Source organism: Stigmatopora nigra, chromosome 6 (genome assembly GCF_051989575.1).
Source record: "Stigmatopora nigra isolate UIUO_SnigA chromosome 6, RoL_Snig_1.1, whole genome shotgun sequence".
NCBI classification, from domain to species: Eukaryota; Metazoa; Chordata; class Actinopteri; order Syngnathiformes; family Syngnathidae; genus Stigmatopora; species Stigmatopora nigra.
Window position 1 is genome coordinate 3661452 of NC_135513.1, and position 19695 is coordinate 3681146.

General features: G+C 39.7%; 1 protein-coding gene across 5 annotated transcripts; it reads right to left on the reverse strand.

Annotated features, from left to right (window-relative positions):
• Positions 1–18: 18 nt before the first annotated feature.
• marf1 (meiosis regulator and mRNA stability factor 1) lies at positions 19–18889 on the reverse strand. 5 transcript variants are annotated; one of them, XM_077718145.1, is made up of 27 exons: positions 18796–18889; positions 18135–18345; positions 17533–17754; positions 16633–16783; positions 15004–15218; positions 14809–14926; positions 14072–14244; positions 13273–13803; positions 12036–12187; positions 11801–11935; positions 11247–11433; positions 10953–11131; positions 10792–10872; positions 10429–10668; positions 9827–9946; positions 9559–9737; positions 9227–9447; positions 8625–8767; positions 8370–8503; positions 7990–8192; positions 6283–6510; positions 5542–5778; positions 5212–5463; positions 4711–4771; positions 4526–4630; positions 3324–3500; positions 19–2205 (listed from the first exon to the last, which is right to left on the reverse strand). In XM_077718145.1, the coding sequence occupies exons 2-27, from the start codon at positions 18285–18287 to the stop codon at positions 2066–2068; spliced, it is 4737 nt and encodes a 1578-aa protein (XP_077574271.1). In that variant the 5' UTR covers positions 18288–18345; positions 18796–18889; the 3' UTR covers positions 19–2065. The 5 variants fall into 5 exon arrangements, with proteins under 5 accessions (XP_077574271.1, XP_077574267.1, XP_077574269.1 ...); XM_077718141.1 differs by having other exon boundaries at positions 13285–13803; positions 16891–17754; XM_077718143.1 differs by having other exon boundaries at positions 3324–3458; positions 16891–17754.
• Positions 18890–19695: the final 806 nt, after the last annotated feature.

Consider the following 19695-nt stretch of genomic DNA (forward strand, 5'->3'; position numbering starts at 1 on the left):
ACTGAAGAACAAAAGCAATACTTGCTTGGTGAAGTTTATTAACAGATCTGTACTCGTCCCTTTTACAAATATTTGACGGCAACAAGTTGCGGAGAGGCTTGAGAACTGACAGATGGTACGAAAGGGAAGATTGTAGCGAAAGGGAAATACTCACAACAGGAAATCATTTTTAAATTCTAACCCCTCCACCCATCCAACACAACTGGTGTACAAATGACAAAAAGAACTTAAAGATGACTTAATACAAACAAGAATACATCAATTTCTTGGACTATATTGGCAGACTGAATTGCATTTAGTATTCCGTGAACCAAAACTATGCAGATGTGCATATTTCCAGAACTTTTCAAAGATTAGACCTACAAAAGGGAGACACTAAATGGGCCACTGTGTCCATTATGAGCTAGTTGTCACTGAACAGAGAGCTCAGATGTACTCAAAATTAAAAATAGGTCTTATCAGAAAAAAATTTAAAGATCCTATTATTGTTGAATCCAAATTCTTTCCTTGAGCAGCATTTCATCAGATCAAATTGAATTTATTAAGGGCAGAAAGACCGAAAAAGTATCAAGCAAAAATACTAATTTGGGTGGGCAAACATCCACAATTTTTAGTCATGTCATTACACCAGCTGAACAAGTAAATATGCAGTGAATGGACCCTTACCCATTCTCTAAATGGTTTTATCTGAGCAAAAAAAATGCCAATTACGAGAACTGTCTTCATAAATCCAATGAGAACCAACAGTGGCGGGCAGAAACCAATCAGCCAGCAGACTAGAAAAGACCATCTGAAAGAGCAGGAACATTTGACAAGTGGACGTATTACGGCCATTCCTTAGTCAGCATGGCAAATACAAGCCATTGTAAATGCCAGGCAAAATCCAGAGAGCCACAGATGGTTCTCTATGTGGACGCGGCACTATAGTGGAGGCTTCACTAAACCCCAGTGGCGCACCACCATCTAATATCATTCCATTCAAAACCTATGACCGTCCATGTCATTATGACAAATCCCAAACTTCAGTGCACATCCTTCGAATCCTCAACTCATTCAGGAGACCATCAGTCACTAAAAGCAAGCAATGAGGTTCAGAAGGAAATTGAAGATTAGCCACAACCTTGTACTTTAGTAGTGATTACAAAGGTGGCATAACCTCCAACAAGAAAAACCATAGCCCAAAGATTGTTTTCCATCATCTGTTCCTATCTTAGCGCCTTTTACGGCTGACATGCTCACACATGTATGCACATCGTGCATACAATATGGCACATTGCCTACAGTGGAGAAATACTAACAGGAAAAAAATTAACAAATATACTGACCGCTGGCTCAAATTGTCCAAATACACACACCATGCCTTATGGGACTTCACTTTTTCAGGCTCATCAACATCACCAAATTTAACTGACTTGTTATACAGGTGGTGGGTAGAGGGGGGGTCTTTAAAAGAAAAGTAAATAACGAGGACTTGAACATTCCGTATAGGAGCTACAAATTTTCCAGAAGAATATCAAATGAGATTCTTTGTCTTCAGGTATTATTCAAATAAGATTTTTTAACTACTATATATTTTTAGATCCAAACAATGTCCTCAAATCAGTCAATTAGTCAAGCGCAGGACCCGAGAGTAATTTTATTTTAACATACTAAAACAAGTGGGTTATTTTTTTTTCAGCAAAAAATGCTTTGTGTGCTGTGTGCAGTGGCAGCTAACTCATGTCTTGGTTTCTGTTGACATTTTCTTGGGGATAAAATTGTATTTGTGAATGGACAGAAGCCCTAATCAGTTTTACATTTGCAAATTTTCGAAAATGTGCAAAAGGTAAAAAGATTAAAGCCTTGCGATTCCCACTGCAATGCAATGTGATTTTAAAAGTAATATATATGGTTGCGATTGAGAAAAGCAAACCATGAAATTGCAATGAAAAGAAGAAGCAACGCCAAATGCCTTTCAACAGTGGTTAATCTGCAGTGTGATTACTATAGGTGCTCAACTCTTCTACACAGAGTTACACTACGGCTCAACTATAGTTTGGCTCGCAGTCCATGTGTGCTGGTTAATTCAGAGACCTAGTTTGAATGAAAAGTTGGCAGCCAGCTTGATTCTACTGCGGGGGCCTCTTCTGTTTGTAGTCTCCATATTCTTGGGGGCGCTGAGCTCCTCGTCTTTGTCAAGCGTGAGCGTGATGAATGCTTTGCCCTCTGGAAATGTAAGAAGAGAAAGAAACTATCAAAGGTGTGAACTTGACAGGCTCATGGCATATTAACTTATGTATGACTAGCCATCTATTTATGTTTAAAATGTATTTTCCTGTATCTGCATTCTCCCCCTCTTGCTACCGTGACAATGAAATTTCCCGAATACAGGAAGAAACAAGTTATCCAATGTTGTTTTAATCCCCTTAGATCAGGAGTGTCAAACAAGTTAGACACAAAGAACCAACATTTTAAATTGTTGGAGTCAAAGAGCCTTACGTCAGGAGCAGCATAAATCTGCCAAATAACTTTTTAAAATATGATTTGTTAATTGTTTTGATGAATGAATTTGTGTGTTGAATGAATTTGTGTGTTTTGAATGAATTTGTGTGTTTTGAATAAATTTGTGTGTTTTGAATGAATTTGTGTGTTTTGAATGAATTTGTGTGTTTCGAATGAATTTGTGTGTTTCGAATGAGTTTGTGTGTTTCGAATGAATTTGTGTGTTTTAAATGAATTTGTGTGTTTTAAATGAATTTGTGTGTTTTAAATGAATTTGTGTTTTTTAAATGAATTTGTGTGTTTTAAATGAATTTGTGTGTTTTAAATGAATTTGTGTTTTAAATGAATTTGAGTGGTTTAAATGAATTTGAGTGGTTTAAATGAATTTGTGTGTTTTAAATGAATTTGTGTGTTTTAAATGAATTTGTGTGTTTTAAATGAATTTGTGTGTTTTAAATGAATTTGTGTGTTTTAAATGAATTTGTGTGTTTTAAATGAATTTGTGTGTTTTAAATGAATTTGTGTGTTTTAAATGAATTTGTGTGTTTTAAATGAATTTGTGTGTTTTAAATGAATTTGTGTGTTTTAAATGAATTTGTGTTTTAAATGAATTTGTGTGTTTTAACCAAGAATAAAAATAAGAAAATGGTGAAACGAGGCAAAGAGACGCAGTATATACGAAAATATGATCAGCAAAGAGCCGCATTCATTGCGGCCCGGGAGCAGCGTGTTCGCCACACCTGCCCTAGATAACTATAACCATTTAATGCAGCTAAATTGACTAAGGAACATTTAACATTTGAAAAGAGAATCTAATGGTGATTTTTCATACGCATGGTTACCTGCTTCATTAGGCATTAGCAGCGTTTTGTCCTCGAAATGGATCAGATCTGCCTGCTGTGATAGAACAGGATCAGGGTGGAGCTGAGGTGAAGGCAGGCACGATGGGACCGGGCCACAAAGAAGGTCCATTGGGTCTGTCAGATACAGAAGCTCAGAGTCAGGTACTACAGCTGGACCTAGATGGTAAGGAAGGTTTGGGTTAGTTTTGTTAGTGAATGCAAACCATTTGGTCAAAAGCCATTTTGGAGCCATAAAATTGTATTACAGAAAACTCGATAACATTTTACAGCTTGAATTATTATCCAATGATATGCTGGTGAGCATTAGGGGAACCCAGAAGATTGACTGAATCAAATGTTCAAGTTTTTTCTTATCGAGTACAAGATGGTTCAGTTGTTGTCAACAAAACCCTTTCAGGGACAGTGGTCACTATAGTGGACAGCTATTTAGACATTGAAATTTAAGACATTTGACCATGTATAGAGCAATTTATCATTTTTTGTAATTCAAAAACATTCACTTTCCATACCACTTATCTTCAAGTACAGTGGGGGGTGCTGGAGCCTACCTCAGCCAACTATGGGCACCAGGCAGGGGGGGACACAGGGAATTTGTGGCCAGCCAATCACAGGGCCCAAGGAGATGGACAACCATTCACGCTCACTTAATAGGGGCAATTTAAGGTGAGTTTGGGATGTGGGAGGAAACCAGAAGCGCCGGATAAAATCCACATAGGTCTGGTGGGAAGATGCAAACTCCACACAGGAAGGTGCAAACCTGGGAATGAACCCTCAACCTCAGAACTGTCAGGCCGACGCGCTAACCACTTGGTTTTTGGGAAACCATTTTAAAAATGATTAACCTTTATTTTTTTGTCTTTTTTTTTATTATAAATGCATGGATTTCACCAGCACGTCGGCCTCACAGTTCCAGGGTCCTGGGTTCAAATCCAGGTCAGACCTCCTGTGTGGAGTTTGCATATTCTTCCAGGGCCTTCGTGAGTTTCCTCTGGGTACTCCAGTTTCCTCCCACATTCCAAAGACTCGCATGGTTGGCGGGTTGGACACTCTAAATTGCCCCAGTTGGAACATTGATTGACCAAGCAACACCTACTTTTGCAAATAAAACTTTGAAAAGTTCGAACAAAAAGTCAAACCAAAATATAATTCTTGTTGACTCAACGTGCGATTTATTTTCTTACTTGAAATCTGGGATTCGGAATGTGTGATGCTCGTTGGACTGTCCCTCGGGCTCTCAACGTCGTCTACTGGTTGAGGGCTGCCGGAGAGTGAAGCGCTCGTCCTCTCTGCATGAAAACAACACACAAGCCTGTCATTATTTATCGCCCACACAGATCACATTAGCCGCAAAAAATTGTGTTTTTGCCTTTCATATCGTTCTTCAAAACGATAATCCTTTTGTGACCATGACCTTTTATCCAGACCACCTGATGACCAAACAATTTAAAAGAAAAAGAAAATGAGCAATTTATAATACAGTGTTCCCCCACTACTTCGCGGTTCAGCTATCGCGGACTCAAGAGCTTCGTGGATTTTTTTGGGAAAATAAAAATAAAAAAAATACAAATATTACATTGCAACAACATATTTTACAGTTTTTTTTTGTTATAACATGAATTTCACTCTCTCTCTACCCGTATTCTATATGGTGTACTGTATACAGGGGGGTAAAAAAAATAAAAATATATATATATTTGGAATTAAATTCAAATTAAGCATTTTTGAAGGGGAATCCCTACTTCGTGGAAATGCACTTATCGTGGGTGGTCCCAGTCCCCATTAACCGCGATAAGCGAGGGAACACTGTACAACATGATTATAAAGCATGTACAATCCAAACATAGTGCAAATATAACTACATTGGCACCTGGGGAATGGCACTCAGCAACTCATCAGTGTTGTTGTACCCATATGAGCCTGACTCCAGGCTGCAGCCAGTAAATTTTTTATAAGCTCCTTGGAACTCGGTCAGGAAGATCTGGTTGTAATGGTAGGTGTGGAGCAGCGCCCGTACGTCACGGGCAAACTGGTAAAGCCTCGTCAGCCTCACCCACTCCTCACCCGGACTGCTTGTGGTGATGCCAGCTTCAACGCCCCCAGCAACCCCTTCAAAGTAAATCTGCAAAAAAAGGTCAGTAGCAATACTGCTATGTTACGAGGAGTGGCTACGATATCATTTAATGAATGGGTTTTTCACCTCCACAAGGTATGGCAGGCTCTTGAGTAGCTCACTGAGGGAGAGAAACCCATATTCACAAGGGTTGAGCGTGCTTCTGTGGACCATCTGGTAATGTTGGCACAGCACACCCACCCTCATACCCTTGTCAACATCTTTTTCTTGAGACATAAGCAGGGCCAGAAGTTGTGATGTCAGCAAACGCAAAGACCTCCTGTTGATGAGCTGAATTTCCCGGCCTTCTGGGCCATCCTCCACCTTGTAAAAGAAAGTGGATCAAACCTTTATAGGAAAGTCATTGGCAGTCATTACGAGTGTGAAATGTCCAATAAATTCTGACTACGAGTGTGTGGCAGCGACCATGCCAGTTAGAGTGGCGTGAATATTGTGCACACTCAATGGCACTGAAATATGGGCATTTACAGCTTGTACTCCCACTTTAAAGTATTTGGGCGACCAATTCTATCTATCTATAGATTTTGCATGCTTATTTATTTTAAGACATTAATAAATCATTTTCTTATCATTTAATCTTTTTGTGTTTCCCATGTCTTTCATGCAAAATTGGGACACTGACAAATTTTAAAGGGTTTAGATGGTAGTTGTGTGAGGACTGTGGAACGAATTAGAGAATTTGCATATGAAGTACTACTCTACTTACGAAATTTTCAACACACAAAAAAGTTCTGGAACCAATTAATTCCGTAAGTAGAGGTACGACTACACTTGGCAGATTAGCCTATGAAATAAACAACGTTTTACCTTAACAACATGGCAGAGTTTACTGAGTAATGCAGGCACTGAGCTGGTGTCGTAGTCCTGCAGTCGTATTCCATAGCCAAAGGTCTTGCTATACTCTGTCAGCAGCTGATTCACAGGAAGACTCGAGTTCTTCTGAGCTCTTAGCAGTTTGACCAGTTGTGCTGCAAGAGCTTTTATGCGCTCTACCTCTGTTAGTATCAGTACCTTCTCCTCACCACACTCCAACACCTAAGGTTATATCAGAAAAGAGGACTTGAAGCACTGTTAAAAGTAGTGTCATGAATTATCTCTTATGTTATGTCATGTACATCCTGTTGAGCAATAAGCAGCCATGTTGGCTGACTGAAGTTTGATGCTTGGGGCAATCCTTTTATCTCATTGTATGTAATACAGTGTTCCCTCGCTATTTTGCGGTTCAGCTATCGCGGACTCAGAGCTTCGCTGATTTTTTTGGGGGGAAAAAAAATCCAAATATTACATTGAAACAACATATTTTACATGTTTTTTGTTATAACACGAATTTCACTCTCTCTACCCGTATTCTATATGGTGTACTGTATACAGGGGGGTAAAAAATTCTTAATTTTTTTTAAATAAAACTTTTTTTTTTGGAATTCAATTCAAATTAAGCATTTTTGAAGGGGAATCCCTACTTCGCGAAAATTCACTTATCGCGGGTGGTCCCGGTCCCCATTAACCGCGATAACCTGAGGGAACACTGTATGTGCTTTACATAGTCACCAGATAGAATAGCTTCTGTCTAATCAGTTTTCCCCTTCATACAGTTGGTCATGACTAGGAAGCTTCTGGCAAATCAGCTTTCCGCTATTTTGAGCTTGAAGTCTCACTAGATTCTATGATTTTGTATACCTGCCCCTTTTTGCTAGTCTCATAGTCTGCTTGCTTTTTATCCTCCCAACTACCCGGAAAGAAATCTTACCCAATCATTAATCTTGCAATTCCCCAATTTATGTGAAGTAATTTTAATACTGCAAAAGAAATTTGTTATCATTGGAAAGCTCTGAATGTCCTCTATAGAGCAAAAAAGGGAGTTAATGCAAGTGCATGCACTAGGTGGGAGATATTTGGATTTACAAATGTCCCCTACAGAGGAAAAATTTGAACTACTGGTAGTAAGGAGGATATAAGGAGCTAACTAGCAGCTGGTGCATAAAAAGCTCCCTTATACCTGTAACTGTGCGTTTGTTTGTGTGAGTCTTCTCAAAACAATTACAGAGGTACCTCTACTTACGAATGCTTCAACATAAAAAAAAAATGTAAAAAAGTGTTAGTACATTTCCTCTCTCCCTAATTTTGAAATTGTCGCGGTAGCGGTGTATTCTGCTTTTTAGTTTTATTTTGAGTGTGGTTAAAGCAACTTAGTTTTTTCTTCAAAATTACTTTTTCCTCCTCGCAGCGCTGTACACAAATAAGAAATGTTTTGCATTTTTTTTTTAGTAATTTCAATACATTAAATATTTTCTCTCATTTGTGTTTGTCACATCTTTCATATAAAAGTGGTACACTTTGATAATTTGTAGAGGGTTTAGTTGAAAGTTTTTCTTAGGATCGTGGGACTAATTAGAGAACTTACATATCGTCACGATTTACTTGCATAAAATCAAAGTGACGAAACAAGTTCTGGAACAAATTCATTTCGTGAGAAGAAGTACCGCTGTATTAACCTTGAAAAGCATGTTTACTCACCATTAGCACTTCAGGAATGGCCTCAAAGAGATCAATGAGCTTGGTGAAGCCATAGTAGCTGAGTTTACACTGACGTCCAAAGTGGTGGTGATAGGTGGGGATGAACTTGCTGAAGGGCATTCGGCAGTGAGGTTGGTGACGGAGGAGGTCCACCACTTCCTTCCCAAAGTGTTTTGTGCGCTCCATTTCATCTCCAGTGCGCTCTTTGGTTAAGCAAACAGTTAGAGTTGCTCATTCAGAGTAAATAGGTTTCTAATGCTGCTACAAACTTAATCCACTACACCCTGTTTGTTTTATTTGCATTTTTTACATAACTACTGTGTAGCACAAAGAGAATACAAGAAGCTCATCCATTAAAAAAAAGAAAGAAAAAAAGTTACCTCTCTTGGGAACAGAGATGACTGTGTCATTCTCGTGTTGTGTGGTGGTTATAGTCGTATCGGGGATCTCAGACAGCAGGTCACCAATACCACATGTTCCATAGTCTGTTACATTCCAATCTCTGGAAAAGCACCTTTGAAAGAGGCATACAAAATGTTATTTACAGAAGAACTCTGCAACATCTAACACAATGTAGAATTGTGACAAATAGTTTGATCATAATGAATTTAAAGTAACTTGATGTGTTGGCTGACCAATGGTATGCTTGCAAGAAGTCCTTGATAGCCACTTGCTTGCTGGCTTGAAATTTGAGAAGCTTTAATAAGTCTTGAGTGAAACGCTTGACTTGGGCTCGATGAGTGAGGGTGAGGAATCGTTTAGAACCCATCCCCAAAATCTGGAAATTAAAGCTTACATAAATATATACTTGACTAATGAAACAAGGTCAACAAATTATTACAGTGTTCCCTCGGTTATCGCGGCTAATGGGGACAGGACCCCCCCAATTACTAATTCTTATTGAATATTTTGTTTCCACCTCTTGTAAAATGATTTAATTTATAATTTTAACTTAATATCTTTACATTTTTAATTTTTTTTTCCTGAAAAAAATCTGCGAAGCTCCGAGTCCGCGATAGCTGAAGCGCGAAGTAGCGAGGGAACACTGTATTTAGCAAAATCCTCATTTTAATGATCTAAAAAGAGAAGTGACCCCCTGTAAGTGTGATCTACATAACTAGGGCCTTACAAATTTACAATCACACAAAAACGGTGGATGACTAATGAAATGGACATCGATCGAATACAAAATTAACATGGGAAAAAAACAGCCCGGTTAAGGAACTCAATACTGTACCTGTAGGACATGCGGTACTGCTTCTAGGAGCTCCAGCAACTTTGTGTATCCATAATCAGAAACCCGGCACTGTTTGGCAAAATGATGATGGTAAGATGGTATAAATTTGCTGATAGGCATGATGCAAGATGGTTGACTCTTCAAGAGATCGATAATTTCTCTGCTGAATTGAATGAGTTGAGGGTTGCCAACAGGACTTTTGCATCGGTGGATCCATGGCTCTGTAGGAAACAAAAGGAATTTTCCTATTTTTAAAATAATTAAAAATATAGGACTGTATTTTTATTCTTATTCGACACATTTAAATAGTTTGGTTTAGTGACATTCCTCACCAGAGTTGGGAACTGGTGGCTTATTGTGAATCCACTTGATGACTTTGAAACCGTTCTGAGCTGTGACTATGGTTACACTTGGAATACAGGTGATAAGGTGCTCTAAAGGAACACCAAATTCCAGATTCTCGTTACCCAGCTCCAGCCGAGTGAACTTTTCTTCATAGCAGTCTGGAAAACTAAGATAACATGGTATTGTATTGAATTTATACTGTGATAAATGAAGGTTGGACTAATCTAAAGTATTTTAAATCAATTATGTTGTCACCTAAGGAGGGGAAGTGTTCCTTCATGCGAGTGAAGCAGTGCATGAACTTCAGAGGCCAATTTGCTTATTGACATGACCACAAATGGAATTGTATACGAGTCTGGGTCAAAGTCTGCCTCACTATGAAAGAGAAAGGAAATGCTCCATGATCAATAATAAGATATATCTTAAGATAGGTTTTCTGAATGAATATGCAAATTTACTGTGAAAACCACTTTTAAAAATTGTATGATAGTGTTCCCCTGCTTATCACGGTTAATGGGGACCGGGACCACCCGCGATAAGTGCATTCCGCGAAGTAGGGATTCCCCTTTCAAAATGCTTAATTTGAATTTAATTCCATTTTTTTAAAAATGTTTACCCCCTGTATACAGCACACCATATAAAATACGGGTAGAGAGAGTGAAATTCATGTTATAACAAAAAACTGTAAAATATGTTGTTTCAATGTAATATTTGTATTTTTTTTCCCAAAAAAATCTGCGAAGCTCTGAGTCCGCGATAGCTGAACCGCGAAGAAGCGGGGGAACACTGTATTGAATCCAATAGATACAGGAGACACAAACTGTTCAAATACAAAGTAATTTGTACTAGGCTCTTGCCTGAATTTGTGCTGTGTGTAGTGTTGTCTGCAAATGGGTTCATGGTACTCCAGCTCCTCAAAAATCACAGGGCTGCCACTTGCTGTAGAGGAGCTCTCTTGTGACTGAGAGGATCCCAGAGGACTCTGACGAATTTGGCCGCTGGGCAGAAGGCACAGCAGCCTGCTGCCCCCCTGCTCCCGAACAGCTACTAGATCTGGCAGCTTGTAGATATCGCTCATCAAAAGTTTACGGTGAAATCTATAGGTGGGGTTGAGAAATCACATACTGTTTGGAGCAAGCCCTGGAACTTCATGTTAGTATTAGGCATTGCCTTTCATTATGTTTCAACATGCACTCACTTTACGAATCCAAGATACTTACTTCTTCTCATAGATCTCAGTAAACTTCAAAAGAGGAAGGCAGTTGGCAGGTGCTTCCTGAAGAATGCTGCTAATCTCTGAGCTTTAATATGAAATGAATGAAATGAAAGGTTACATTAAACAAATGCCTTGCAATAAAGCCTAATGTATGAATATTTGTACCTGAGCATGGCTGTGGATTTATTTGGGCCACCTGTGATCAAAGACACCTGGATGCGCTTGCCTCCAATTTTGTAACGGTGCAGTCCACTCACGGCACTGATAGCCTGCTGTAAAGACTGCATGTGGATTGTAGCCTTCAGCTGGTAGTCAGTGTGGGGACTAAGCTCCACTCCTTTTACCTAAAAACAACACAAGTATTTTACTTGCAAGTGAAATGAAGAGCTTTCTGAAACAGCACTAATACACTCATTAAAATGTTTATCATGGCGATACTTCCAATCACAAAAAACATACCCTCCCATATCGGTAGAAGGTGTCACGTAGATTCTGTTGTAACTCCTTGCGGGACATTCTGTAGTCAAGGTTAGCTACTTGGATTTTAGCTCCGTCTGAAAATGGCTCAGGTACAAAATCAGGACAAGGACTTCGAGAAGCAGGAAGTACAGGAGAAGACCGGCTAGAAAGGCAGGGCGATGCAGTTCTTTGAAAGAAGGGAAAGCAAGATAGGAAACAGGATTATATATCACATAGAATTTAACATTAAGAATACCTTGACCCAAGTTCTACATCTCAGTTTCTTTGCATAATTTGAGTACTATGAAGACCCGAATAATAGTAGGCACTAGAATAATAGTAGGGAGTGGAAAATTTCAAATGAATTAATAAAAGTAGACACCGCAATAATAGTACTACTACTACTACTAAAATTCATTATTTTTGGAATTTTCCACTGCCTACTATTATTACAGTGCCTACTATTAATTCATTTGGAATTTTCTACTCCCTACTATTATTCCAGTGCCTACTATTATTCGGGTCTTCATAGTATGCCTATGAAATAAGATCACCTGGATGAACAAGAACCCTGGGATAAGACAAGAGGGCTAAAGCTTCTCTGTAGATTGAGTTTGCTGAAAGCAGAAGGTGTGCTAATCTGAAATTTGGCTGATCTTCTCTCTTCTTCAATAGGATACTCAGTTACTCTGTTAGGATAAATAAAATGAAAGTCTTACTATAGAGGTTTCTATTTTCTTTGGTATAGTCAGTGAACAAAACCTGACACTTCACTTTTAATATAAATACCTTCTTTTGAAAATGGATTCCCCATCAAAGCCAGGTTTGGAAAGCTGATCCAGTGATTCAATCTCATGACTATGGGGGGAGGAGGAAGGTGGACATCCTTTATCTTGGTGGTGAAAACCCATTTTAGGGTTGCTCTCTGCATTTTCCAAATTCTACAATAAAGAATGGAATTTGCTGTTAGTTTTGACTGAATGAACGTAAGCATGTACATCTGGTCGTGCGTTTCAAGTGAATGAAAATGAGCGAGTATGGAATGGATGTTTGAGTCACCGGGAAAATGTTTTCTCTGCAGCCACAAGGTTCAGCAAAAGAGAAAACTAAATACAATACATGAAGCAGACTTTGGACTAAGCAAAAACAGGCCACACACACAAAGCAGTACAGGGCCAAGCTCAACCCAAGTGGTTAATCACTTGGTTAGTTAATATAAACTCACGTTAGTACAGCAATTCAGAAGTTTTAAAAGCACGCAAGACATCAAAAGGACACACAACACCTATTTCAAAGGATCATGTGAAAGGCATTTGCTCCAAGTATTTAAGGCACAGGTGTCAAACTCAAAGCTCACTGGTCAGATCCGGCTCATCAGATGATTGGTCCGCAAAAGCAATAGACGTACATTTATAATTATAATTTTTTAGACTTGCTTCTGATTTTAAAATTATTAAATTATGTTATTGATGGACATTTTATAGGTTCGCCCTATGTCCCTGAGAAAGAAACTAACAATTATGTCGCCCGTCACAAAAATGAGTTTGACACCCAATAAAACAAATTTCTTCCACAAAATAATTTACCCCCCTTACAGGTGCAGTTATTTGGTGACGTTAGTTATACCCACATGCACTCAAACACAAGTGTATGTGATAATGGATATTAATGGCATCTCAAGAAAGCGCTGGCAATCTGGGATAATACCATTTGATTGTCTTAAATAGTAGTAACGTTGATATCATGTCAATATCGGCCACTTCCTTGAAATAATGGCTTAGTTTTGTTTTTGTCCACTATAACATAGCAGAATTTACACTTAAGAAAAAAAAGAATCTTTCGAAATGATAAAGGTGTTGTACGTCCCTTTAAGCGACACAAAGCTTTTTCAACTAACGCATGCAAGGCACGAGTGATGATTGGTGTTAAACATGAATTAAAAGGACACTGGAAGCGGGGATTGTATTGTAGAGCATCAAATGCAGGGAATGAGATTAAGGGAGGTTAACGAGGAGCAGGCACTGACCAGTCTGCTGACCTGATGGGGCTTTGTAGGTGCGCCACCCGGAGGCCCAGAGCACCCTCTCTTGGGGCTGTAGGGCCTTTCAGGCAGTGGGCCTGGGGTGTAGCATGAGCGTGTCGGTCGCCTTGCCCTCCTTGGCGACCTCCACTTCTCCGGGGGAAGAAAGGAAGGTGTAGCTACAGGCGCGGCAGACATAGCGTCCTGGCTTGGATATGAGTGGGGCAGTGTCGAAGGCAGGGGAAAATGATGAGGCCGAGACTGAAGCTCACGCTCAATACTTGCATCGTCTCTGGGCCGCGGGGAGACGGAGAGGCTGATTCGATGGCCAAACACGTCCTCATTTTCCATTCGCTTACGAGCACGTGATGCTGCCTCGGGGCTGCCAAAACGGAGCACTGCTGTGCCCTGGGACATGCCCAGCACCTTGCCACCACAGTTGTCTGAGAGGCGGCGAAGCCTTTGTTTCACAGCGTTCCACATGTTCTTTTCACAGTTGACAGGAAGGTTGTGCACATAGAGTAGGTTGTAACTGGGCTGAAGGAGGGAGGAAAAGACAGCGAGCCTGTCTAGATTTGTTTGATTTACACTTAATTGTTTGTAGTTTTTGGTTTCAGGAGGAAAAACAATGAACAACTTGTGTGGCTCACATTGGGGAAAGAACATGTAGAATACAGGAAGAGGCTCAATTTTACAGGACATACAATTTGGCAAGCTATATATTCCGATGGGTTTCCCTTCATTGAATCAATCACTTACCTTACATTAGTTTTTGTTTAAAAGGACAAATGCTTTTAATGCCTACCTGTGTTTTGACTAGCATGCGTGGAGGCAGGTCAGCTGTGATCTCTTGAAAAGCCACATGGCGATGAGCGTGCTGCAGTAGGGCCTGGGATGTATGGCTACCATGGACAAGGATTACCTGGAAACCATGGCGATGTCGCAGGTCGCTCAACTCACTTGCAAAGTTCACATCAGCTGTTAAAATTAGGGTGTAATTATTTTTTGAACCAAAGACCCAAAGTAGTGAATACAGTGTTCCCTCGCTACTTCGCGGACTCAGAGCTTCGCAGATTTTTTTCAGGAAAAAATAAAAATAAAAAATTTAAAGATCTTAAGTTAAAATTATAAATTACATCATTTTACAAGAGGTGGAAACAAAATATTCAATAAGAATTAGTAATTGCATCAAAAAAAGGCCAAAGAAATGGTCAATAACATGGTGAGAATTCAGGATTCGCATTGATGACGTCATGGCTGTTTGTTTACAGGCGCATCTTCACCGCCCAAAAAAAACAATGTTCACAACTCCCAATAACAATGTTTCTTACGTGCAAAAAACTGCAGAAGATCCTCCATCCGGACTACTATGATGTTTTTGCTTGGTGGAGCTTTTGTGCACGTGTTATACGTTTCTTTAAGCATTTTTGAAGGGGCACGCCTACTTCGCGGAAATGCAGCTATTGCGGGGGGTCCCAGTCCCCATTAACCGCGATAAGCGAGGGAACACTGTATCAAGAATTTAAAGAAAACAAAACCCACATGATACTAGGACCACAGTGGCAGGCGCAGCATGGGTTTCAGCAAAGCGCCGTAAGCTCTGGCGGAGCTTGTCATCAGCAGCATTCTTGGCTGTGGCATTGATGTGTGCCACAGTAACCTGGTTAACAAACATGCATTTAAATGGCGTCTTTCAAATTAAATACGGGTTTTCAATTACCATTTCTTACATGTTACCTGGCAGTTGTTGAGTTCTTGGATAACGGCTTTACTCTCCTTACTTATATCACAGACACAAATAAACTCTGCCTCACGATGGCCCTGAAAAAAACGACTACGTATACGCTCCACCACGACCCCAGCGGATCGTCCACTAGGCACGTTGCAGTTCTCGATGTCCCAAAATACTCCAACTGGGGGGATGTTCTCTGCACCACCATTTTCTTGTGAACCTGTCAACAAAGACCAAAATATTGTTTCAAAAATAAAAATTTAAGAGATAAACATAAACCTGATGTGCTTTATTTCTTGTCAACTTAATACCAGTGACTGTCTCTGGTAGCTAATGCAAATTGTTAAATGTAAGGTGGCTACTGGCTATGAATTCCACATGAATAGATTCACTTCTAAGATTCCTCATAATCACATTCAGAATGAAAACGAGAGAGTAGTGTACGAATTGCAAATGTGGTCTACAATTTTGTTTTTATTATTGTTTGCTGGCATGTCTAATCAATCAAAAACCTGAAACTGCAAGGAAAGCCACCAGGCAACACAACTTATAATGTAATTATCATTGACTCATCCCATTCTCATCAAGATATGTTGCTAATTCAGTAGTAATATATTTATTTGGAATATTTGCACATCTATAAAAGCTCTATGGTACATTATACCACATTAAACCAACTACTGACAATTTGTATTAGTGGGAGTCTGCATAAATGCATCCCCCTATTCCAAAAATAATATGATGGGTGTTCCACTGCATTAATTTGTTTTTTTTTACTGGGAAAACGCACTTTGTTTTACGCAGCTTTTGATTTAATTTTGATTTGATTGCTGACACATCATATTTACTTGCATACAAGTGCCCCCCCCACTTATAAGCCACACCCTTAAAATTGTTGAATTTCACAATTTCTCATGTTTAAGCCTCGCAAGCTTCACAATTGTCACCTCTGTATTCATAGTTTTAATAGGTAGTAGAAATGCATTACTTTAAAAGGAAAATCTGAAGAAAAAATATCACACAGTATTTCTGATACTGTATAAATCAAAAGCACATTTTTTGGGTCAAAATCATAAGGAATTAATTTATACAGGAATGGTTGTTTTCTTACTGCAAAACAGGAAATAACCATCATAAACCTTGATTCAGTCCTCTTTTTTTTTTTTTTTTTACCAACAAATACGCCTTTTATGCGAGAGAATTCGGCATGTTCAAATCTGTGTGTAGATCATAGAGTTTTGTGCCAATCATTTTGTTACGTACTCAGCAGATTGTTCTAAATGAGGGGTGGCCAACTCTGGTACTCGAGAGCCCCTATCTAGTCAGTTTTACATATCTGCCTCCACCAACACACCCAAATCAAATAATCTGGATCAGTGTCAAGCTTCTGGACAGCTTGCTGATGAGTTGATCATTTAATTTGGGTGTAATCAACGAGGGAGCTATGGAAAACAGACTGGATAGAGGCTCTCGATGCCCGGAGTTGGCCAGCCCTGTCCTAAATTATAACCTTATGACATCCCTTTTGAATTCTTAGATGAAAATGGCTGCTAAGGATTAAGGACAAGGGAAATAGTTATTTTAACAAAACTGGCGGGGAGCTTTTAGTTACATAAATTGAAAAGTTCACTAACCATACTTTTGGCCAGTCTTGCCCTGGTTGAAGGCCACACGATCAGACGAAGTACCAGAGTCATTACAAATGGGGATAGAGACGGAGGTTGTTTGGGGAACCGGAATATTGGGCCACATTTTTTCTGACTTGCAACCCAAACCATTGATGGGCTGCAAATAGCAAAAAAATATAAACAAAGATGCGAGGAAATACATACACACATCGTATCACGTAAGAGTAATAGTCAAGAATAAAAAGTGTACAAAATGTCACCAACCTTCAACAAGCACTCCTGGCAGTAGTGAGCCCCCTTCACACAAAGTGTTTGCTCTACGTTAAAGTGAATAGGATTGGAGCAGAGATGTGCTGAAGAGGGTGTGGTGTTGACAGCTGTAGTAGCAGGGTGCTCACAGAGTGCTGCACTTGTCTGGTTTCTTCTGACCATACCACAGACAGAACAGCCAGAAGAGGCCAGGCAAGAGCTTTGCAAAGGTGTCGGAGCGGAAGTGGGTGGGAGTGAAGAAGCCAAATGGGGGTGAGGAATGTAAGAAGCTGGATTTATAGGCGCAAGTTCAGCTTTGCTGATAAGGAGTCCCGGACAACAAGGAGTGTGGGGTTGTGCAGAGATGGGCTGGGAGGTGGTGACAGAAGACAGCCTCTGAGGTATGCACCCACAGCTGAGCAGCGGATCATAATTATCATCTCTAGATCCGCTCCTCGGTCCGAGCCTGTACTGAACATTTGAGGCTACAGAACAAGGCCCAGACATGGCAACATTACTACGTTTGTAAATGGGTGTTGCCAAGGACTCAGAAGCTGCATAGTGCGGGACAACTCCAGCTATGCTACCACCAACTATACCTCCACAGTCTGATAATGCATAACCCTCAGGGATGCAGTAATCACAATGGGTACACACGTTTACTTTGGGCCGAAACCCCTCTTGCTGATGTTGCTGTTGAGGTGGAGGCTGTTGTTGAAGGTCATCTTGTGTTAGCTGGGGAGGAAGCAAACAAGGAGGCAAAGGGAGAGGAGGTGCAGGAAACCGTGTGGATTGTTGGGGGGGTGAAGCATGGTGCAGAGGAGGACGAGGGACATCCTTCAGTTCCAGGATTGTTTTTCTGCCATCCATGTCATTGTCCTAGCGGAGAGAAAAGTACTTTCATGTACATATACAAAGTCTAAGATCAGCTAAGAAGTGAAAACATTCTTGTGCATAAGTCTGAGAGAAATAACAGAACAAAACAATTAATAATACATAGGGATTATAATACAGTCATACCTAACCCTACTTTTCTTGTTCCAATGCATTTAAACACGGATAGATTTTGTATGCTTTATGTTTTAAGACATTAAAATAGTAGTTGTGTGAGGACCCCAGAACGAAGAGAATTTACATATAAAGTACTGCTCTACGTATGAAATGTTCAAGCTACGAAACAAGTTATGGAACCAATTAATTTCGTAAGTAGAGGTACGACTGTATATTACGTTTACGTAAGTATTGGTCGCTAGATTTACCTTTTTACCAGTTTCAGGGGGGACAGTGGTGCCATTGGTGGTGAAGCAGTCTTTGAGTTTTTCAAGAAGCGTCAAAGCCTCTGTATTAGAATGAGCGATCCATGGGGAGGTTTTTGGGCTGCATACAGATCTCTCCTTTCCCTGTCCTTCCATCGTACAACCTCGAGAGGTCTCTCACCATACGTTGACCTCCCTCCTCTCTCATTCTTTCCTAAATCAAGAAACGAAATCGGACAGCAGGCGCGAGACTTTCATGAGGCATCTGATATGATCATAGAACAGATGTTACTGTACAAGTGCAAGGTTGCAACAACACACAAAACGCCCCCCTGTTTGATTATGTCCGCACGGTAACAAACTCCAGTCGGGTAAATTGTGGAGACATTGTTTTCGAGCCGATCTGCGCGTATCTTAGCCAAGTACGCTGTATTCGTCTCTGCGCGTGTACCCCTTTCAGCCAACAAAAACGACGTAGCATATTATTACGTCACATTAAAAGTTTATACGTAAGAACCCTTTCACCCATAGCTAATAGCTAACATAGTTAATAGCCATGTTATTTTCTATACACACGCATATCGGAGCACCTTCGGATTTATATTGCATTAAGAACGACAATCTCACAAAGACCATTCGGAAATGCCAGTGACCATGTAAATACCTGACGATGTTTTGCTTGTCACATGTTTTTCAAGTAGACCGCTCTACCCGTGCCAGCTACATGCAGCAACAAACCCTACACCTTTTTGTAATCGTAGATTTCATATGTATAAAGCTAGACCTCTTAAAGCTTGGTCGACGGGATACATAGTTGGCGGCCATCTTGCATCAGAAGAGCTTTGTCCTAGCAGACAAGATGAATTCTCGGCTGAAATATACTCTGAAACTATACATAATACGTAGTTGTAGGTAACAAGCGACCATTTCCGTCAAGGGAATCTCCACTAAAATACGTTAAACTCACAATTCGTGAAAGATTTAGCAGCAAGCTCCTTCATAAAGAAAAACATTACCGACTTCATCCCTCTCTTTAGAATCAATGCGCTCATCAGCCTTCTAGCCTTAGAGATACGCTATCTATGGCATTGATTATTTTAATGTTTATTATGACAATAAAACATTTTTATTTGATTTTTATTTATTTTTCCAAAATTATTTTGAGACTATGCTAAAGCTTTATTAAGTCTTATATTACCCCCACTTATAATGCTTATTTATTATCTTGACCACTCATTTATCTAATACTAATTTAGGGAATATTTATTCATCATTACTATGTATCGATTATCTTATGTGTCTGTTTGTTGTTGCGTCCATAGACCCAGTGGCGCGGTCTCGCCCTGCTGCCCTCACTCGGACTATTTCTTTCTTTCTTATTTGTTTATTATTTATACTGTTTGTTGTTATTTGTGCACTACGTCGTAAAAGTTTTAAATGTCATTATACCTGTATGATGGCAATTAATTCAATTCAATTGAAAGATGATTTTTTCATTTACAGACAACGTATTATTTGTATATTTTGGATAGGTTGACTTATAAGATGAATTGAAACTATTATA

What these genes read in the sequence shown, in the direction of transcription:
- marf1 (XM_077718140.1), bottom strand. Translation starts at nt 18,287, where the DNA reads ATGGAAGGACAGGGAAAGGAGAGATCTGTATGCAGCCCAAAAACCTCC. An exon ending in CAAGACTGGCCAAAAGTATG is followed by an intron (nt 15,219 to 16,632) that starts GTTAGTGAACTT and finishes CTTTGTTGACAG; the next exon opens with GTTCACAAGAAAATGGTGGT. An exon ending in CCCATCAGGTCAGCAGACTG is followed by an intron (nt 12,188 to 13,272) that starts GTCAGTGCCTGC and finishes TCTTTATTGTAG; the next exon opens with AATTTGGAAAATGCAGAGAG.